Raw genomic sequence first — 23,991 nt, forward strand, 5'->3', positions numbered from 1 at the left:
TTAGTAACAGCATGTATGACACATATCTGTAATACAGCATTCTATTGATTATGAAAGAACTGTAAGCTCTTAACAAAAGACTCTACATAACCCTTGACAAATTTTTCAAAACTTACTTTAAATGTTGTTGTTTGATTGGCATAGTATTATGATTAGTGTGACAATATGCAAACTGGGATGTCATAATATGCAAATTAGCCAATAAGTATATGTTGTGGAGAAAAATTCAGATAATTATAACCTTGGTCGATCTAGATTTTATTAAAGACAGGAGGTGAATATTTTGCATTAATCTTTACTGACTTCCAAAACAGCAGCAAAGAAACAAGTAACAAAGAAACAAAACAACCAATCAGCAAAGAGCAGATAATACAACCACATAATCACAGGAAATAAAATCCTCTTATCGCTGCCAAACAGAAGAAGGAGATTCCACAAAGGAAAACACTTCAAAGGAGAACGGATATGAAGATTCCACTGAAGAACTGTCTAGGATCCCAGAAAGTATAGAATAAAAATGAAAAACAAACTTTTCCATCCCGCAAGTTCATCAGTCCATTAAGATGAAAGTAAAATAGGTGACACTGCTACCAGGACGGAAAGCAACCTAAGGAGAATGAAGGTTAAACAAGCACATGCACATATGGAAAAATATACATAACTTAAAATTTACAGTTTTTGTTTTTTGGGTGGGGGGGAGGAAGAGGAGGGAAAATATTCGCCTCCTGTCTTTAATAAAATCTAGATTATTTAGGCAGAAAGGTTATAATAATCTGAATTTTATGACAAGACTGGAGGCTTCATATTTTGCATATGTTAACGCCCTGAAAGGACAGAATGGAATGCATGAGGAACAGGTTTAAAATTGAAATGAGAAAACACAGAAGCCGAAGACCAATCTGCTGCTGCTAACAAGTCCTGCAGATTACAACCCAAAAAGAAAGCTTAAGAGGCTGCAGCAACCTTGACTGATTGAGCTCCAGAAGAGAAAGAAATTCCTACCTCAGACATGAGCCATCAAATCCACCTAGCTAAGGTAGGGGTAGAGACCAGATGTTGAGGGGGAACAAATGAGATAAAAAGTTGACTGGACGAGGAGCCACGGAGGCTCTCAGTCCTGGCCAGGTAAACCTTAAGGCAAAGGGCTATGCAAATGTGTGGGTTCTCTCGAAAATAAGGGTAAAACAAAGCCTTAGAAGAGCATTTGGTTCTGCGAGAAATGGAGAAAGAAATGCCCTCAGGAGAAAAGGAGATGGCATGAACGTCAAGGGCCCTAATGTCAGAGACCCGTCAAAAAAAAAATAAGCAAAGAAGCATGGCCAATTTTGCAGAAAGATGTTTAAGAGAAAGAGAAGAGTTAGAAGACCAGCTTCTAAGGAAATCAAGAACCACATTTACATCCCAAAGGCTGGAATAACAAGGTTTTGGAGGGTTCTTAAACCAAATGGCTCACAGAAGCCGGCAGACTAAAGGATGTTTACCTGCAGGGACACACTCAAAGGGAAAATGACCCACCAAAATGGCTGAGCAAAACAGATTAACAGTATGGTATGCTTTCCCTTGAGAAAACAGTTCAGTGGGAAAATTCACAATCATGGAAAAAGAGGAAAAAAGGGATCAACATCTCTTCCCATGCACCAACGAAACCATACTAAATACATATGTTGAAAAATACAAATTAGTGGAGTGCTACAAGAAAGCAACTGGTGGTGTAAAATGTTAAAAAAATGTGTGTAAAAAACAGCCCCTAAAAATCAATCAAAAAAGACGTGGGCTTTCCGGAAATGAGACCCTAAATGTCCAAACATGTATTCTAAAACAATTGGTCTATAACAATTTCATGAGTCACTGCTAGCAAATAATATGTAATGGTATTCCCATGTGAGTAGCATGTAAGGAGGGGTATGGGTGAAAGTTCTGCTGTTGATAAATGCAATATAGTGTGATACACTTAACTTCAATACTTTACGTTCCTGATGTCTGCTGATACCATGACTCTCACTTTCCCTGGAATCCGAAATCACTATCGATTTCTCCACTCTTATGTTCCGAGACTTGGCTTCCCTTAGATCCGGCATCCGGTGTATCACCTTTCAAGACTCTGCCATTCTTTATTGCGGGTTAGTTGTTCCAGATCCTAGTTCCGGGTCACATGTTCAAGTCACAGGTTGTGAATGAACAAATGAAAGGAGCGGATTACAGGGTTGATGCAGGATGATCTTTGAGTAAAGTATATCAAGTATACAGAGTATCCAACATGAATGTATCAAACACTTGTTGCATTGAACTCATCAGAGTGCTCTGATCCTGGAGTTAGAAACTGCTTATCATCATCTATGCATTTCAGCTTTACAGCCTTTTTCAAGATGAACTTCTCTTACCCATACTTTCCTATTTATCCGCCAATTTCTCAATTGATGTTTTTCCTTCTATTCTTTCTTAAAGGTGTAGTCATTTGTTATATCCATACTCTACATACTGAAAGTTTTTCTTGGGGCTAATGTTTTTAAAAACAACTCTATCTAAGACGACTCTTACAAAACAAATCTATTACTGTTCATTAGAGATAGAAGGGGTTTAAAAAAAGGTTAGATATATTAAGATGTTAATACAAAAAATGTGAAAGTGGGCTAAATATTCACAAAAAAAATCTTGATTCTATAAAAAATAATAAATAATAAAATAAAAATGATCACTCAAAATAAATGTTTTATCTTTGTGAAGATAAGAGAGGGTGAGGGCAATTCTGAGAATCTTCCAGAAGATTGGGAAGAAGGCGAGGGGGCGCAGAGCACATCTCCAGAAAAGGAGCAAACTATGGCTGGGAGTTATCAGCATCAGAAGGCATTGGAAGCGAAGAACGCACATAAAAGTCCGAACAAGGAGGGTGAAAGGAGGGAAAGCGTAAGCTCTGCGAAAAGGCCAGACTTGCAGAAAGGCATCCACTGCTTCGCAATCCAGATCTTGGAGCCAAATGAAAAACTGAGGAAGTTGGCGATTGGTCCAGGCCGCAAAAGGGTCCACCAACAGAGGGCCAAAAATTCTTTGATTCTCTAGAAAAACCTGATGGTTCAGCATCCAGTTGCTGGACTCCCTCCAATGAAGTGAGAACCAGTCTGCTGTGAAGTTGGAAACACCCAGGATGAAATGGGCACGGACAGAAATCCTGCATTCCAAACAAAACTGATAGAATTGGGAGGTGAGATCTTAAAAGGTCTTGAATCGAGTTCCACCTAAACGATTGATATAATGTAGGGCGGAAAAAATCGTAAAAGAATGCAACAGTTGGTATTGTGTTTGGAAAAACTGTGAACGGCAAAGAAGCCAGCCAATAACGCCAAACAATTGATGTGAAGGGGGCCGCCGGTGGAGGGAATTCTAGAAGAAACACCCCAGCCTAAAAGGCTTGCATTGGAGGACAGAATGAAGTCTTGGGCCGAACCAAAAATCACCCTGCTATTACAGGCATCCTGAAGCCACCATGCCATCTCTGAATCGAACTTTGTTTGTAAGGAAAATCTGTTGTTGATAGGAGCAAGACTCCTGAAAGCATTAGATATTTAAGTGTTACATGGCATGGTAGTGGAGAGGGGCTGGAAAAATGGACTGGATGGATGAGGAAAAGAGCCCAATGATTCTCGACTTCTCCTCATTGATCACAAAGCCCAGAGAGGAGAGCGGACATGTCCTGAAGTTAGGAAAGAAACCGGTCCTTGTCTTGAGCCATGCAGAAAATGTAATACAGGTAATTCAAGAGGCAGAAACCGCGAGCCCAGAGACAAGCCACTACAGTTTTAAGTAGCTTTGTGACTCACCAGGGGTGGAAGTGAGTCAGAAAGGAAGGCACGGGAACTGCCAAAGCTGTTCTGCCCAGCAAAACTGGATGAATTTGCGGCACTGAGGAGGCCTGCAACGCTCACAGAGCACTGGAGTCACGTGGCGTGCAGGAGCTGGATCGCTAGGAGGAGGGGGCTGAAGCAGCTGGGACAGAACACCGGACTATACCAGATCTCCTCCCAGTGATTTAGTAGAGGAGGATAGGTAAGAGATCCGGAGCGGCCCTATACAAAGAACGGGTTATGCTCTGCCCCCTGCAGATTTGCAGCCAATCTACCGCTAGCAGGGGGTGTCATTTAACCTGATCGTATTCGATCGGTTGATTTCTGGCGATGTCTGTCCGCCACCTCAAAGCAGACGGACAGGTTATGGAGCAGCGGTCTTTAGACCGCTGCTTCATAACTGGTGTTTCTGGTGAGTCTGAAGGCTCACCAGAAACACGGCCCTTCAAGCTCCATACGGATCTTGATAAATGGGCCCCATTATCTGCTCTTTGCTGTTTGGTTGTTTTGTTTCTATGTTACATGTTTCTTTGCTGCTGTTTTGGGAGTTAGTAAAGATTAATGCAAAATATGAAGCCTCCTGTCTTGTCATAAAATTCTCATTTAGTTCTTGCAGTTAGTCACCTCATCAACACTGAATGCTTTGGAGTCACTGATTATTTTAGAGCAGCAAAAGCAACCTCTTCTGTGAGTGTGTGTTATATGGCTTGTGATTGGCTTTGTCAGTACCATCCACTTGAAATTTTCAAAATCAAAATGCTTCAGTGCAGGTCCCAGGAAAACAAGCTGTATTAACATCTGGGGGGGGGGGGAGCTCAAGGAGGGGGTTGTTTTTATGAAGAAGAGTGTCATCTACACATAATTTTTATATATATATATATATGTATATGTGTGTGTGTGTCTGTGTATATATATATATATATATATATATATATATATATAATATATATATATATATATATCATACCCCCCACCTGTCCCGATTTTCGCGGGACAGTCCCAATTTTAGGGGTCTGTCCCGGGTTGCTAGCCATCTGTCCCGCATTTCCCCATGCATTAAAAAAAATATTTTCTTTTTAAAATTTTATTGGGCACATACAGCTGGCTTTTCTCTCCCAGGGTTATATACCTGTTAGATTCTTTGTAGAAAATTAATGGTGTGTGGCTTAAGCAGGAGTAGGAAGGCTGTATACCCTCTGACCTCAGGTAATGGTGACCTCTCTAACTTACCTCTGGTAGTGATGACGTCTAGCCCCTGGTGATAATACTAGCATGCCTTCAGTTTTATACGATGAGCAGTGCTAACACCAGGGTAATGAACAGTGGCAGCCTCAGACTGCTAGCTAATGTGCTTGCCAACCCCAGAACCCTATACAATGAGTTACAGATACCCATATATGATGTAGTGTGTGTCTATCTGTATCTATAAGTGTGTATGTATGTGTATCTGCATGTATAAGTGTTAGCTGTGTAGTGTGTGTGTGTGTATCTGTATGTATAAGTGTGTGTGTATCTGCATGTATAAGTGTATGCTATGTAGTGTGTGTGTCTGCATGTATAAATGAAAGCTATGAAGTGTGTGTATCTGCATGTATAAGTGTATACTATGTAGTTTGTGTGTATCTGCATGTTTAAGTGTATACTATGCAGTGTATGTATCTGCATGTATAAGTGTAAGCTATGTAGTGTGTGTGTATCTGCATGTATAAGTGTATGCTATGTAGCGTGTGTGTTTCTGCATGTATAAGTGTATGCTATGTAGTGTGTGTGTGCGTATCTGCATGTATAAGTGTATGCTATGTAGTTTGTGTGTATCTGCATGTTTAAGTGTATACTATGCAGTGTATGTATCTGCATGTATAAGTGTAAGCTATGTAGTGTGTGTGTATCTGCATGTATAAGTGTAAGCTATGTAGTTTGTGTGTATCTGCATGTATAAGTGTATGCTATGTAGTGTGTGTGTTTCTGCATGTATAAGTGTATGCTATGTAGTGTGTGTGTGCGTATCTGCATGTATAAGTGTATGCTATGTAGTGTGTGTTTGTGTGTGTATCTGTATGTATAAGTGTATGCTATGTAGTGTGTGCGTATCTGCCTGTATAAGTGTATGATATGTAGTGTGTGTCTACATGTGTAAGTGTATGCAATGTAGTGTGTGTGTATCTGCATGTGTAAGTGTATGATATGTAGTGTGTGTGTATGTGCATATGTAAGTGTATGCTATGTAGTGTGTTACTGTGCATTTTTGCTAACTTTAAAGGCCAGAATCTAGAATTTTAATGGGGAATGCAGAGAGCAGTTTTAAAGAATATATTATTAAATGTCCAATTAAGATAAAAAAAAATTAGCACTGTCTCTGCAAAGTTTAATTAAATACAGAGCTCACATAGCTATAACAGTGGGTTGAGCTTGTGTTTGATTTGCTGCCTAAGAGTATTAAAAGATATGACTTTATTTAAAATTTTATTTATATTACTTTAGTCTTATGATTTTTTAAGCCCCGCCCCTGCTCCTGCCCACCACATTTAAAAATTTTGCCACGAGGGAGGGGGGGTGTCCCTCTTTTGAATTTTGAAATGTTGTGAGGTATTATATATACTATATATATATACTTAAATATACATTTATACAGTATATATACACATATACACACATGTACTCTGATAGAAACTATGGTGTTACCTGGTCCAATTGGTATGCCACAAACATTATTTTAAAGATATCTTACACTAATTTCTTGAGGACTCACTTTTCAACTAAAATGGTAATATTGTATTTTTTTCTTCTTGTTACAGCTGGGTGGTTAAGCTCTTTCATGACAAAGTTTCCTCAGAATTAAAAACTAACATCGAGCAGCAGGTTGGCATGTCAATATGTTATGTAATATATGCGTTAGCAAATTACAGTTATATCTGTCAAATGGATTTCCATATTCTCCAAATGACTCTTAGTGCCTGATCATCAAACACTATAATATAATACACTACAATATTCCTGTAATTAAATTAAATAAAATTACATTTTATTAAAAAAAAAAAAACATTTGGACAGTGTAAACATTCAATAGCAAGGATACATTTTACAGATTAAAAATAGTATAAAATGATGTTGTCTCAAAAAAGAAAGCTAATGTCAGTTATTGCTATATTGGTGTTAATGGTGAGCAGCCTATTACTCAATTACATAGAAACTCTTCTTGTCTCCACAAATAAGATCTTATGATACAAATATTCAGCAGCTGCTCGGTGATTCCTTTACTTCTAACACAAGCCTAAATATATGTTTTAATGTTTGTATCATCTACTAGCTCTCTTTAAACTATTTGTTTATTGTGTTTATTATGTATTTAAAACTTCTTAAACTTTTTTCACCTGGGACCCCATTTACATTGGAAAACATACAAACTCATATGCTCACAACACACACACATGCAAACACACACAACACACACGCACAAACATGCACACACGCACACACACACACACACACACACACAACACGCACAAACATACACATGCACAAACAGAACACACACACATACATACACATACTTAACACATGAACAACATACACACCCACAAAAACAACACACACGCACAAACATGCACACACGCACACACACACACAACACGCACAAACATACACATGCACAAACAGAACACACACACATACACACACATACTTAACACATGAACAACATACACACCCACAAACACAACACACACGCACAAGCACAACACACATGCACGCACGCACACACAAATTCCTACACAAAGCCAGGGATTCCCATAACATCAATACAAAGAATTATATCTGCACCCCCCCCCATTATGAACAAAGTCTTATGAAGACATTGAAACAAAGAAAATCTTCATTTGAAAAACAAGCAGAAGTCAACAGCACTTTTTTTTTCTTTCTGTCTTATTGTAATACTGCTGTTGTCTGGTTAGTTATTGCAACTTAGCCTACCATTGTCTCCTTCTGCACAATACATTATCAAGTCTTGTGAGGACCCCTGAAAATTCTTATGCGACCTCCTGGGATGTCCCTACCCACAGTTTAAGAAGCACACATTTAGATGATATGGTGGTTGAATCTTCATGCATGAGTGGAACTGGCATAAACAGTGTTCTATCAAAAACTGTGGGGGACTTTAAAAAATGCCTGGGACAAGCATAAGGCTATCCTACAAACTAGATAACTTTATACTCGCCTAGATTATAAGTTTTGCACTATAGAGGGTGCTAAACGAACGCAACAAAAGTTGCGTTATTTCACCCAGGGCTGAGAATACGTGCTCGTGCACGCTTTCCCCATAGACATCAATGGGGAGAGTGTGTTTGAAAAAAACTAACACCTGAAGTGCAGAATGGCGATCGCCGTAATGCAACCCCATTGATGACTATGGGGGAAAAAAAGTTATGTTTAAACATAACACCCTGACATAAATCCCATGTCTAAACACCCCTAATCTGCCACCCCTGACATCGCCAACACCTAAATAAAGTTATAATCCTCTATTCTGCCGCTCCCGACATCGCCGCCAGTAATAAAAGTTATTAACCCCTATTCCGCCGCTTTCCAACATCGCCGCCACTATAATAAATTTATTAACCCCTAATCTGCCGCTCTGACATCGCCGCCACTAATAAAAGTTATTAACCCCTATTCCGCCACTCCGACATTGTCGCCAGTATAATAAAGCTATTAACCCCTATTGCCCGCACACCAACATCACCCACACTATAATAAAGTTATTAACAACTAATCTGCCGCTCCCAACATCGCCGCCACCTAAATAAATTTATTAACCCCTATTCCGCCACTCCCCGACATCGCCTCCACTAAATAAAGTTATTAACCCTTAAACCTCTGGCCTCCCACATAACCACCACTAAATAAGCCTATTAACCCCTAAACCATCAGCCTCCCACATCGCAAAAAACTTAATTAAACTATTAACCCTTAATCCTAACAATCCCCTAACTTTAAATTAAAACTACAAGATCCCTATCTTAAAATAAATAAAAACTTAACTGGGAAATTAAAGAAACCTAAGTTTAAACTATATATTAAACTAACATTACTATTATACTAAAATTAAAATAACTATCAATTAAATAAATTAAATTACACATTAAAAAACCTAACACTACTAAAAAAAATTAAATCTACAATTACAAAAAATAAAAAAATAAAAATTACAAAAAATAAAACACCAAATTTCAAAAAATAACAAACACTAAATTACAAAAAATAACGAAATTATCCAAAATAAAAAAATTGCACCTAATCTAATAGCCCTATATAAAAAAAAGCCCCCTCAAATAAAAAACCTTAGCCTACAATAAACTACCAATAGCCCTTAAAAGGGCCTTTGTAGGGCATTGCACTAAAGAAATCGGCTCTTTTCCCTGTAAAAAAAAAATACAAATACCCCCCAACAGTAAAACCCACCACTCAACCAACCCCCTAAAATAAAAACTTAACTCTAACAAAAACCTAAGCTACCCATTGTCCTGAAAAGGGCATTTGTATAGGCATTGCCCTTAAAAGGACATTCAGCTCTTTTTCATTCCCCTGAAAAGGGCATTTAGCACTTTTAAGAACGCCCAAACCCTAATCTAAAAAAAAACACCCCAAAAAAGTTTAAAAAACCTAACACTAACCCCCGATGATCCACTTACAGTTTTTGAAGTCCGGACATCCAGGCAGCGAGGTCTTCATCCAGGAGGCGAGGTCTTCATCCATCCAGCAGCGTCTTCTATCTTCATCCAGACGGCATCTTCCATCTTCATCCCGGCGGTGCGGAGCAGGTCCATCCTTTAAGACGGTGTGGAGTGTCCCCTTCATATGGTCGCCACCGTACACTGAATCTTCAATGCAGGGGAGCTGTTTCAAAATGGCATCCCTTGCATTCCTATTGGCTGATTTGATTTTTAAAATTCAATTCAGCCAATAGGATGAGAGCTACTGAAATCCTATTGACTGCTCAAATCAGCCAATAGGATGAGAGCTACTGAAATTCTATTGGCTGATTTGAATAGACCTCGCCGCCTGGATGAAGTCCTTGCCACCTGGATGTCCAGACTTCAAAAACTGTAAGTGGATCGTCGGGGGTTAGTGTTAGGTTATTTAATATTTTTTGGGTGTTTTTTTTTTAGATTAGGGTTTGGACGTTCTTAAAACAGCTAAATGCCCTTTTCAGGGCAATGAAAAAGAGCTGAATGCCCTTTCAAGGGCAATGCCCATACAAATGCCCTTTTCAGGGCAATGGGTAGCTTAGGTTTTTGTTAGAGTTAGTTTTTTTTATTTTGGGGGGTTGGTTGGGTGGTAGGTTTTACTGTTGGGGGGGTCTTTTTATTTTTTTACAGGGAAAAGAGCTGATTTCTTTAGGGCAATGCCCTACAAAAGGACCTTTTAAGGGCTATTGGTAGTTTATTGTAGGCTAGGGTCTTTTTTATGGGGGGGGTGGCTTTTTTAATAGGGCTATTAGATTAGGTGTCATTTTTTTATTTTGGATAATTTCTTTTTTTAATTTACGTAATTTAGTGTTTGTTATTTTTTTGTAATTTAGTGTTTTTAATTTTTTGTAATTCAGTGTTTTTTTATTGTTTGTAATTGTAGATTTAATTTTTTTAAGTAGTGTTTATTTAATGTGTAATTTAATTTATTTAATTGATAGTTATTTTAATTTTAGTATAATAGTTATGTTAGTTTAATATACAGGTGGCCCTCGTTTTACAACGGTTCAATTTACACCGTTTCAGAATAACAACCTTTTTTTTCAGTCATGTGACTGCTATTGAAAAGCATTGAGAAGCAGTGCATTTATTAAAATATCCAGTAGGGGGAGCTGTCCGCTTGTGTTGCAGCAAAGCCAAGCAAGCTGAAATTAATCAGTTTAACCAGACTTGAGCTATCAAGCAGATTTCAAAGGAAAAAGATCTTCCTGTCTATAAATCAGTCCAGATTGGAATGCATAGAAAGAACTGTTTGCAGAAAAATGCAAGTGACGTTTGTGTTGTGTGATTATATTATTAGGTTTATAATGCTGGTTAGCAAATATTTTTGTTCATTTAACTTAGTTTAATTATATATTCTGTCTTGTGTGATTATTTTATTAGGTTTATAATGCTGTTTAGCATTTAAAGTCTTCATTTCAAAGCTTTAAAAATAATGTATTAGGTGTAACTTATGACAACTTTGAGAGTGGCCTGGAACCTATCTTCCTCACTTCCCATTGACTTACATTATAAACTGGGTTTCAATTTACAACGGTTTCGATTTACAACCATTCCTTCTGGAACCTAAGCCCGGCATAACTGAGGGCTACCTGTATAGCTTAACCTTAGTTTTTTTTAATTTCACAGGTAATTTTTTGCGATTTGGGGGGCTGGCGGTTTAGGGGTTAATAACTTTATTTTGTGATGGCGATGTGAGGGAGCGGTGGAATAAGGGTTAATATCTTTATTATAGTGGTGACGATGTCAGGGAGTGGAGGAATAAGGGTTAATACATTTTATTAGTGGTGGCGATGTAGAGAGCGGCAGATTAGGGGTTAATAACTTTATTATAGTGTTTGCGATGCTGGAGGGCCTCGGTTTAGGGGTTAATAAGTAGTTTATGGGTGTTAGTGTACTTTGTAAGACTTGTTATGATTTTTATGTAACAGTTTTGTGGCGCAAAACTCATAACTACTGGTCTCAGATTGCGGAATGGATTGTGTCGGTATAGGCTGGAATGCAAGCATTTTAGCCTCACCGCACAACTTGTAAAGGCAGCGCTATGGAAATCCCACGTAAAAACGTAATTTTTTTTAGTGCGGGGATGACGTTGTGTTACAGGCTAAAATGCTTGCGGTATAGCTAGACCAACAAGACTCGACTGTTAGGTAATATCGGGCAGACTTGCTGGGTTTATGGCTCTTATCTGCCATCAATATCTATTCTATCAAACAAATGGCTTTTAGTAGTAACATAATGAAATGGTTACTAAATAAATATAAATATGTATATATGCATATATATATATACTGTATATATATATATATATATATATATATATATATATATATATATACTATATACATATATAAATGTATATATTTTTATTTTGTTAGCTTTGCAAAGCATACAATGGCTTTTGGATTGTTTGATCACAGACCTCTAATTTTGGCTCATGCATCTATTAAATATGGGCAAATATGGGCTCTGTATATTTTGTTGCTGGTAATTATAATCACTGGCTCTTCTTTTGCGAACACCCATAGATGTGAAATACATGCCCATACCCTGCAGTCTAACACTGTAATAAAATTTTGCAGTCTGAAGGGGGGATTTCAAAAACCCAGGGATAAAGTTTGGATGGAGTAATACAATATTTCATCAGCCAATAAACATGGCTTGATAGTCTATATGGTACAGGCAGAATGTAGGGGATATGTGCCATTATGGGCTAGATTACAAGTGGTGCGCTAACTGCTATTAGCAAGCAATATGTATTTATGTATTTATGTGTTTTACTGTGTATTTACTCTACATATTTAACTTTCCAAAGTTCTTCACATACAGTAAAATGTTATTTTAATTGCAAATATATATTTCTAGAAATATATCTGCATATACCTATACCTACAGTATATATTAATTCCTATAGGCATATTTTACATTCCTTTGCATACACAAACATTTTACTTTTATTATTTAATATATATTTCAATAAATATATGAAAATATAAAATAAATATCTATACCTATATATCTATAGGAATAGATATTAAACTTGTGCATTAATTTAAGAACAAAAGCATTTTTTGCTGAAAAAGGGATATTAGTTTAATTTTAGTGAAACAAATATCTAAAAGAATGCACAGGGAAAATTGAAGAAAATTATTGAATATTGCCGATTTCAGGAATATTCCTTTATTTTCTTACAAAATGCTAAAACACCTACATGCACTGGAGAGAGCGCTAACCCTCTCCTCTTTACTCCAGATCCCCGTCTGCACTAACTGGAGGCATAGCGCGCTTGGCTCCTGGAGCCTGCACTAACTAAGTTTGCGCGGGCCTGGTACTAGAGTAAAGAGGGGTGGGTTAGTGTGCTCTTAAGCACCTGTTAGTAAATATCCCATTTTTCTGTATGTGAAGAACTTTGAAATGGGAAATATTAAGTCTATGGGGAGAATAAGATAACATGGTTGCAATATTCTAAGTCCTTTGATTTGTGTGCGTCAGGTTCCGCTCCGTAGCAATCTTTTTAAATTTAACTTGTAATTCGTGTGTTACCGGATCTGGCCCTATGTGGGTGCAGTTTAGATGGAGTGGGGAAGGCAGTCACAAAGACTGAACTTGGGAAATGCAGGGTGGGACTACAGAACAGAAGACTAATTTGCTAGATCCAGGGCACTTGGGAACCATACACCATTATTAGAAGGCAGGAGGCAGACATCAAATATAGCAATATGAGATTTGAAAATAATTGACAACATTTAAAGGCTGGAAATCAATAATTATTTTTCTCTTTTTCAGATCTGCCCTGCAGTTACTGACTTAATCAGAGACAAACTGAAGCCCTTTCTTGAGACCATACCCGGTAGGAAGCTTGTTTACACTCAGTGCAATGAGTTGTAGCATAAAGAATGACAATATAACTACCAGTATAAAAGGTTCAAATTCCTAGGTTTAGTGGGTGGATGGGAGGCAAATTATCAATACTGTTATTTAGTGGTATATTGAGTAATTAGTGTTTCTTCTCACTAGTGTATACTTTAGATGGTAAAACACACACAGTTATAGATAAGCCAAAAGAAAAGCATTGCATACTTACCATTAAAGGGACAGTCTAGTCAACATTAAACTTTTTAAACTTTCATGATTCAGATAGGGCATCTACAACCCAAATCGGACAGTATGGAAAATGCAAAAAAAAAAACAACAATCCAAAAAGAGTCATTTGAAAATTCAATTCACCCTGTACTATAGAAAACACATTATTAACACATAATTTGATGTTTTACTTTGTGAATTTAATGTATTTTTTAAATTATACACTCATTTCAAATCTGATGACTGCAACACGGTCCAAAAAAGTTGGGACAGGGGCAATTTAGAACTAATAGTGATCTGACAAGTTGAAAAAGGTGATGTGACACAGGTAAGGCAATCGAGTAATCATAGTATATAAGGAGCCTCCAAAAAGGCCTAGTCCTTCAAGAGCAAGGATGGGTCGAGGCGCGCCAATCTGCTAACAAATGCGTCAGCGAATAATCCAACACTTTAAGAACAACATTCCCCAAAAACAAATCGGTAGGATTTTGGGCATTTCACCTTCTACAGTGCACAATATAATTAAAAGATATGTAATGGATATCCTGACATGGGCCAGGGAATACTTTGGTAAACATTTGTCAGTCAACACCATTCGCCGCTGCATCCACAAATGCAAGTTATGACTTTACTATGCAAAGCAGGAGCCATACATCAACACTTTCCAGAAGCGCTGCCGACTTCTCTGGGCTTGGTCTCATCTGAGAGGTACAGTAATACAGTGGAATCATGTGTTGTGGTCCGACGAGTCAACATTTCAAATAGTTTTTTGAAAAACAGCCGTCATGTTCTCCGGGCCAAAGAGGAAAAGGACCATCCAAGCTGTTATCAGCGTCAGGTCCAAAGCCAGCGTATGTCATGGTAGAGGCATGTGTCAGTGCCCATGCTTGCACATCTTTGGGGGCACCATTAATGAAGAAAGATATGTATGCATTTTAGAGCAACATATGCTGCCATCCAGACGTCATCTTTTCCAGGGACATCCCTGCATTTTCCAGCAGGACAACGCCAAACCACATTCTGCCCGGATTACAAGCGCATAGTTGCGTAAGCAGAGAGTGCTGGTCCTAGCATGCCCTACCTGCAGACCAAACCTGTCTCCTATTGAGAATGTGTGGCGCACTATAAAGTGCAAAATAAGGCAACAAAGGCCCCGTACCATTGCGCAGCTGAAGACATGCATAATGGATAAATAGGGAAAAATTCCGCTAGCTAAACTTAACCAACTGGTGTCTGCATCGCCCAAATGCTTAATAAGTGTTATTAAAAGAACAGGGGATGTTACACAGTGGTAAACAGTTGACTGTCTCAACTTTTTTGGAGTGTGTTGCAGGTATCAGATTTAAAATAAGTGTATATTTTCAAAAATACATTAAATTCACAAAGTAAAACATCAAATAATGTATTAATAATGTGTTTTCAATATAGTAAAGTGTCAGTATATGGCAGGGTTATAACATATATTTAATAATATATGATTGAACTTCAATCCTATTGGCTGATCCAATCAGCCAATAGGATTGAGCTCGCATTGATAGCATCAGCCAATAGGATTTTTTCAACCCTTAATTCCGATTGGCTGATAGAATTCTGAAGATGGAAGATGCCGTCTGGATGAAGACTTCTGCCCATCTGAAGGACCACTTCTCCCGGCTTGGATGAAGACTTCTCCCGGTTTCGTTGAGGACTTCTCCCGGCTTCATTGAGGACTTCTCCTGGCTTTGTTGACAATGGATGTGGGCTCTTCAAAACTGTAAGTGGATCTTCGGGGATTAGTGTTTTTTTAAGGGTTTATTGGGTGGGTTTTAGTTTTAGATTAGGGTTTGGGCAGCAATAGAGCTAAATGCCCTTTGAAGGGCAATGCCCATCCAAATGCCCTTTTCAGAGCAATGGGGAGCTTAGGTTTTTTTAGTTAAGGTTTTATTTGGGGGGTTGGTTGTGTGGGTGGTGGGTTTTACTGTTGGGAAGTTGTTTGTATTTTTTTACAGGTAAAAGAGCTGATTTCTATAGGGCAATGCCCCGCAAAAGTCCCTTTTAAGGGCTATTGGTAGTTTATTGTAGGCTAGGGTTTTTTTTGTTTGTTTGTTTTTTTGATAGGGATATTAGATTAGGTGTAATTAGTTTAAATATCTTGTAATTTGTTTTTTATTTTGTGTAATTTAGTGTGTTTTTTTGTTGTAATTTAGGTATTTGTATTTAATTTTGTTAATTTATTTAATTGTACTGTAAGGTTAGGTGTTAGTGTAACTAAGGTTAGGTTTAATTTTACAGGTAAATTTGTATTTATTTTAGCTAGGTAGTTAGTAAATAGTTAATAACTATTTAGTAACTATTCTACCTAGTTAAAATAAATACAAACTTGCCTGTAAAATAAAAATAAACCCTAAGCTAGATACAATGTAACTATTAGTTAGCTTAGGGTTTATTTTATAGATAAGTATTTAGTTTTAAATAGGAATTATTTAGTTATTAATAGTATGTTTTATTTAGATTTATTTTAATTATATTTAAGTTAGGGGGTGTTAGGGTTAGACTTAGGTTTAGGGGTTAATAAATTTAATATAGTGGCGGTGACGTTGGGGGCGGCAGATTAGGGGTTAATAAATGTAGGTAGGTGGCGGCGATGTTAGGGGTGGCAGATTAGGGGTTAATAATATTTAACTAGTGTTTGCAAGGCGGAAGTGTGGTGATTTAGGGGTTAATATGTTTATTATAGTGGCGGCGATGTCGGGAGCGGCAGATTAAGGGTTAATAATTTTAATTTAATATTTGCGATGCGGGAGGGCCTCGGTTTAGGGGTTAATAGGTAGTTTATGGGTGTTAGTTTACTTTTTAGCACTTTAGTTATGACTTTTATGCTACAGCTTTGTAGTGTAAAACTCATAACTACTGACTTTAGAAAGCGTTACGAATCTTACAGGATAGGCTTTACCGCTCACTTTTTGGCCTAAAAAAAAAAGCTTGTAATATCGGGGCAATGGAAGTCCCATTGAAAAAAGACTTTACGAAAATTGCGTAAGTTAATTAGCGGTACGAACAAAAAAGTGTGCGGGACAGCTGTACCTACAAGACTCGTAATTGCAGCGGTAGTGAAAAAGCAGCGTTATGAGCCTTAACACTGCTGTTTTGCTCATAATGCAAAACTTGTAATCTAGCCGTATGTTTTTAAACAATAACATTTCTGGAGTAGACTGTCCCTTTAAATAAAAGTTAGAAAAATTTGTGAACAATCATTGTTTTCAACTCAACAGAAACAATTTGGTTAACCATAAAAAACCTATATGTAAGGGTTAATAATAGGATTTGCAGACCTACAGTACATGAAAGCATAAAATAAGCAGCTAGGGAGAAAGTCGAACTTCATCAGACATTAATTGTGATTATTTTCTTTGTGAATTTTTCTTTATTAAAAAAAACCCTAATCCGCCATTCACACACATCTACATCTACCTAATAAAAATATTAACCCCTAAATCTGCCAACCCAAACATCGCAAACTACCTAATAAAACTATTAACCCCTAATCCACCAAACCCCCCACAACACAAATAACTGATTAAATTACTCAGCCCCCTAACCTAACACCCCCTAAATGAACCCCAATTACCTAAATAAAAAGTTACTAAGTTACAAACAATTAAAATAGAAAAGCTAACATAAAATAAAAAAGATAACATTGTGCTCATGACCGAAACCCACCAAACCCCCCACAACACAAATAACTGATTAAACTACTCAGCCCCCTAACCTAACACCCCCTATATTAAACCCAATTACCTAAATAAAAAGTTACTAAGTTACAAACAATTAAAATAAAAAAGCTAACATTACTTAAAAATAAAAAAACTAAGATTAAATAAGATTACAAAAAATAAAAAGTCTAACATTACATAAAATAATAAACAACATTATCAAAAATAAAAAAAATAAACGTAATACCTATGAAAATCAAAAAGCCCCCCAAAATAAAAACATCCCCTAATCTAATACTAAACTACCAATAGCCTTAAAAGTGCCCTTTGTATGGCATTGCCCTACATTAAACAGTTCTTTTCCTTAAAAAAATACAAAATCCCCCATTTTGCAATATCACCCTAGAAACAAGATTTTCTAGTAACTGTCTTGTTGCTATATTACATATTGTACAGCTTTTAGTATATCAGTATTAGGACCAGTAAATACAGTAGATTTGCATAATTAACCATTACATGATAAAAAGACAATGCAATAGAACTTAGTGTTTCCTTCAACTAAGTAGTAGATTTTTTTCTGTTAAATTTCAAAGTTGTATCTATTTCTACTTCTCCTGTATCATGTGACAGCCATCAGCCAATTACAAATGCATATACGTATATTCTGTGAATTCTTGCACATGCTCAGTGGGGGAAAATGTGTAAATATAGAAAGACTGCGCCCATTTTGTTAATGGAAGTAAATTGGAAAGTTTTTTAAAATGGCAGGCTCTATCTGAATCATGAAAGTATAATTTTGACTTGAGTTTCCATTTAAGAATAGGTTAGCATGTGTCATGAATGATGAAAAAACCCTCAGTACCAGCTACCAGTAGCTATAAATTATAAGGGTATCAGAAAATGGGACTAGGGCAAGGGAAGAGACAATAGCAATATCGGTAAGGTCAATGTTAGATTGTTATTTACCAACAGTATATGGTTCATTGGATAAAGGCTCTTTTTATTTTTTTGTACCTTTCTTTCTTACAGTAATTGCAAAAATAGATGAAGTAGCAGCTATTGATTACTCCCTGACAGCTCCTCCAAATGTGACTACAGATTTTGTTGAAGTCTATCTAAAGGTGAGAGATTTGCATTAAATAGTATAGCTTCATATGCATTGTCAATAATTATCAATGACCATTTTTCTAATCCAACAGATTATTTTTTTTGAAGAGGGGGGTTACACTTCATGCATGCTTAAGCAATTTTTGTCTTTTGTTTTATATTTTATCAAAAATCATAAGAAAAACCTGCAATTTAAATATTTTATTTAAATAGATGAATTAAATGAAGAATAAAATAATATATAAAGAGTACAGCATATAAAGAGTACAGCATTTTTATAGTTGCATGGGTTTGCTGATTTGTTAATAGCATTAACTGTTCCATTATGCACAGCCATCTTCTATTTCAACAGTAGAGCTGCCCTTGTTACTCTGACCTCTGGTCCTTTAGCCTTGAAGACTTCAGGAAACAAGATGTGCTGATCCTCTCATTAATCTGTGCAGCCTTAGACAGTCTCTTCACAATGTTTTTCTACCAGCAGACTTTTTACAATTGTACCAATGTAACTACCTTAGTGCAACATCCTGAGTCTCAGCTTTTAAAGCACCTTAAATGAGTTTCTGTCATTGCAATAATATAACAGCAAAGTCTAATAAATGAAACACTCAAACATCTATAGAATACAATGCAGGCATTTTTAAGTGGTACATTGGTTTTACAGACAATCGGCTAGATTATGAGTTTTGCGGTAAGCTGAAAAAGCAGCGTTAACAGGTCCTAATACTGCTTTTTCCCTACCACTGGTATTACGAGTCTTGCATGTTTAGGGGCACCGCAGACTTTTTTGGCCTTACCGCAAACCGACTTAAGTAAACTTCGTAAACCCTTTTTTCTATGGGACTTCCATAGCGCCGGTATAATGAGTCTGTCCTGGGAGGCCAAAAAGTGAGCGGTACACCCTTTACCTCCAAGATTCCTATCGCATTCTAAAGTCAGTAGTTATGAGTTTTACACTACAAGGCTCATAACTAAAGTGCTAAAAAGTACACTAACACCCATAAACTACCTATTAACCCCTAAACCAAGGCCCTCCCGCATCGCAAACACTATAATAACATTTTTAACCCCTAATCTGCCGCTCCAGACATTGCCGCCACTAGAATAAACATATTAAGCTCTAAACCGCCGCACTCCCGCCTCGCAAACACTAGTTAAATATTAGTAACCCCTAATCTGCCGCCCCTAACATCGCCGCCACCTACATTATACTTATTAACCCCTAATCTGCCGCCCCGAACATCGCCGCAACCTACATTATATTTATTAACCCCTAATCTGCTGCCCCCAACATCGCCGCCACCTACCTACATTTATTAACCCCTAATCTGCCGCCCCCAATGTTGCCACCACTATATTAAATGTATTAACCCCTAAATCTAAGTCTAACCCTAACCCTAACACCCCTTAACTTAAATATAATTTAAATAAATCTAAATAAAATTACTATAATTAACTAAATTATTCCTATTTAAACCTAAATACTTACCTATAAAATAAACCCTAAGATAGCTACAATATAACTAATAGTTACATTGTATCTAGCTTAGGTTTTATTTTTATTTCACATGCAAGTTTGTATTTATTTTACTAGGTAGAATAGTGACTAAATAGTCTTTAACTATTTACTAAATACCTAGCTAAAATAAATACAAATTGGCCTGTAAAATAAAACCTAACCTAAGTTACAATAGCACATAACACTACAGTACAATTAAATAAATTACCTACATTAAATACAATTAAATAAATTAAATTAAATTAGCTAAATCACGAAAACCCCCCACTAAATTACAGAAAATAAAAAACAAATTACAGATCTTCAAACTAATTACACCTAATCTAATAGCCCTATCAAAATAAAAAAGCCTCCCCAAAATAAAAAAAACCCTAGCCTAAACTAAACTACCAATAGCCCTTAAAAGGGCCTTTTGCGGGGCATTGCCCCAAAGTAATCAGCTCTTTTACCTGTAAAAAAAATACAAACAACCCCCCCAACAGTAAAACCCACCACCCACACAAACAACCCCCCAAATAAAAGCCTAACTAAAAAACCTAAGCTCCCCATTGCCCTGAAAAAGGGCATTTGGATGGGCATTGCCCTTAAAAGGGTATTTAGCTCTATTGCAGCCCCAAAGCCCTAACCTAAAAAATAAACCCACCCTTAATTTTGTACAATAATCTCTCCGGCATCAAAAGCCTTAGCAAAATCCAAGTAAATCACCTCAATTGATTCAGCTTTAACTATATTTTTGCTTACCTTCTCAAAAATTCTAATTAGATTTGTTTGACATGATCTATTACTCATAAAACCAGGCTGATTTGAACTCATAGGGCTTCATGTGCCATGCAGCATAAATTGCTCTGGAGCCCTTGCGGGGCAGGTTTGCACATGCGAGCCTGCTTCCCGCAATTAGAACTCACTCGCTCGGCGTGATTGACAAACCCTTCTCTCATGCGATTGTTCGAGCGAGAGAAAGGGTAGGCTTTACACACCCACTTGAGAATGTAATGATATGTATGCCGCAAAGGCTTTTAATTAAGTTGAGAAACTTGTCCGCTTACTTTTTAATACATGGAGCCCCTAATCTTGTTTTACAGAATATACTCTTGAATATAATCCCTTATAATCCCCTCCACTATCTTCCCCACTACTGATGCCAGGCCTATTAGTCTACAGCTTACTGGATCAGCCCTGCTTCTCTGTTTTTAAAAAGCGGCACCACATCAGATTTACACCAGGCCTGGGGTTCTATGCCTGAGGATAAAAAGTCTTGAAAAATTAAGAACAGTGGTTTGGCTATGACTAAATTCCCTAAAATCCGTTGGGTTTATTGCATCTGGACCTGGAGCTTGTCAAAAATAAATTATCTAAAGGACATACAATTTTTGGCCTCCTGTTCCACGGTATAATTGTCCTGGGAGTCTCTCCTACAGTTTAAAAACTTGCCCTAAAGTGGAGACTTGGCCTGGATGTTTTACTGTGGGACTTAGACTTAAGGTCTTTTGAATATAGATTTGTTCGAATTTTGATCCACGTCTTCTGCATCTGAATCTAACTGGGTGAATTTGCATTAGTGAATCTTACCATGAGCAATTTACATTGGGTGTTTTAGGGGTTGATGTTAGGGAAATAATCAGTGGGTGTGTCCAACATTATTTAACATACTTGATTGTTCTTGTAAATAGCAGTAAAGTATGAAGCTATGTTAGCACTTCCCTTCAGATGCTCGCTGGCAGCTGCGGTTCTCCCAGACCATATCCAGAAACAAAAAATATCCAATGTGGCGGCGCTGTTTCACTTTAGGGGATACAAGCTGCTCTTTTCCTCTGTGAAACCGGCCTTCTTTCCCCTCCAAAATAAAAAATCTCACAATGGTGTAGCACGTTTCAAATAAAATGGTAGGCGCACAAACAGGTCATACTCACAGGATTTCAGTTTTAAATCAGCCTTTTATTAAAACCTTTTATTATAACTTGCTTTGAGATATATTGATTTTATGCTCTTGAGAAAGGTTTGTTTGCCAAAACGCATTGAGCTATATTTTAATTAATTCTGAAGCTGCATATGAAGGTGCCCTTGTGATGGTTTTAATAAAAAGCTGATTTAAAACTAAAATCCTGTGAGTATGACCTGTTTGTGCGCCTACCATTTTATTTGAAACGTGCTACACCATTGTGAGCTTTTTATTTTGGAGGTGAAAGAAGGCCGGTTTCACAGAGGAAAAGAGCAGCTTGCATCCCCTGACTTGATTGTTCTACCTAGTAAATATACTCAGAAGAAATATATACTTATTGAATTAATACACATGACATATATACGTCCTATATGTAGCTAATTATTAACCTCTTATATCCACAGGGGGAAGTCTTTGACCTCTCTAACCGGATAGCTGCACCCTACTCACCACCATCTCTGTCCTTACCAATGGAGAACAATCTTATGGTTTACTTTGGAGCTGCCAATTACTTGTTCAACACAGCTGCTTTTGTATACTACTCAGCAGGGGCTCTTGTCTTCAATGTCACTGATGACATGGTACAGTGAGGGGCAGGGAAGGTGGCATTTTCTGAATATGTTGTATTTACCAAGTGTAAAATCCCAAACACATTTTTTTGCTCTGTTGAAACAAGCTAATATTTTCTGCTTGTATTTAACTAGTAAAAAAAAAAAAATCTTTCTCACTTCACATCTGATTGAAGATTATTGGCTCATATACAGCTAGAAAACCTAATAGTCCTATTAGTATATGTTTTAGTTTGAACAGTATATATATATATATATATATATATATATTTGTTCTTATTAAATGTTATGTGAGCATTTAAGTATTTATATAAAACATATGGGTGCTAATTAATTTGAAATTGTAGTGTGTACATGTCCCAAGTTACCACTTTTAAGATCTCAACCATCTGTTACAAAAACCTAGGTAACAACATGGTGGTGCCCATTACTTTATTAAGACTAAAACGTTAAACTTATTTTTCCAATATTTAAACAACCAGTACAATTTATATATATATATATATATATATATATATATATATATATATATATATATATATATATGCTCTAATTTTATTTAGCAGTTAATATGCCTTTAAAAGTACAGTGTACTGTATAATTTTCTCCCTTTAATATGTTCCTCATGATTTATATTACCTCATAGATAAATGAGTTACAAAATCTGTAACAAAAAAAGAGTGCTTTACCCCTGCAACTATTTAGGAAAAATTCTCCCTGAATAATACAGGAACGATTTTTAACCATTCATACTTTATCTTTATTGGTTAAACTATTCAATCATACACGTTTAAAAACACTTAAACTCTTTAGATATCAATATATAGCATAGGTGTGTGAATAATACCACCGAGAATCATGTATCTATATGTGAAACATACTTGGTTTGTATAATATCAAGCAGTCAGATACAAACATTATCTTTTGTAGCCGGCTTTTAATGAATTAAGAAATAATGCTGTAACAAGAAGACCTGTTAATATGTGGGATATCAGATTATGAGATTAAAGCTATCTAGCTAATACTCTATCTGTAATTATAAAGTCCTTGCTTACATAGTAAACTTTAGCATAGCTGCTCAATGTAATAGATTCTGTCTGCTTGAACTCTCCCAAAATCAATATATAGCATAGGTATGTGAATAATACCTCTGAGAGTCATGTATCTAAATATGAAACATTGTACTTGGTTTGTATAATATCAAGCAGTTAGAAACAAACAATATTTTTTGCAGCCGGCTATTAATAAATTAAAAAATAATGCTGTAACAAGAGGACCTGTTAATATGTTGGATGTCAGATTGCGAGATTAAAGCTAATAAACTAATACTCTATCTGTAATTATAAAGTCCTTGCTTGCACAGTTAACTTTAGTACAGCTATTCAGTTTAATAAATTCTGTCTGCTTAAGCCCCTTCTATAGCGGGGCTAGAATAACGTTTAACTGACTTGTTTCACTAACATAGCACAACATCTGATCTCAGAATATAACACACATTTACA

General features: G+C 36.7%; 1 protein-coding gene across 1 annotated transcript in view; it reads left to right on the forward strand.

Annotated features, from left to right (window-relative positions):
- Positions 1 to 23,991, forward strand: part of LOC128662611 (bactericidal permeability-increasing protein-like) — a 75,873-nt gene that overhangs the window by 37,284 nt on the left and 14,598 nt on the right. Inside the window, exons 5-8 of the mRNA XM_053716444.1 lie at positions 6,635 to 6,698; positions 13,370 to 13,433; positions 18,388 to 18,479; positions 22,325 to 22,501. Of these exons, the coding sequence (XP_053572419.1) occupies positions 6,635 to 6,698; positions 13,370 to 13,433; positions 18,388 to 18,479; positions 22,325 to 22,501 (397 nt within the window). The remainder of the gene's footprint in view (positions 1 to 6,634; positions 6,699 to 13,369; positions 13,434 to 18,387; positions 18,480 to 22,324; positions 22,502 to 23,991) is intronic.

The sequence above is a fragment of the Bombina bombina genome, chromosome 1 (assembly GCF_027579735.1).
Source record: "Bombina bombina isolate aBomBom1 chromosome 1, aBomBom1.pri, whole genome shotgun sequence".
Classification (NCBI taxonomy): domain Eukaryota; kingdom Metazoa; phylum Chordata; class Amphibia; order Anura; family Bombinatoridae; genus Bombina; species Bombina bombina.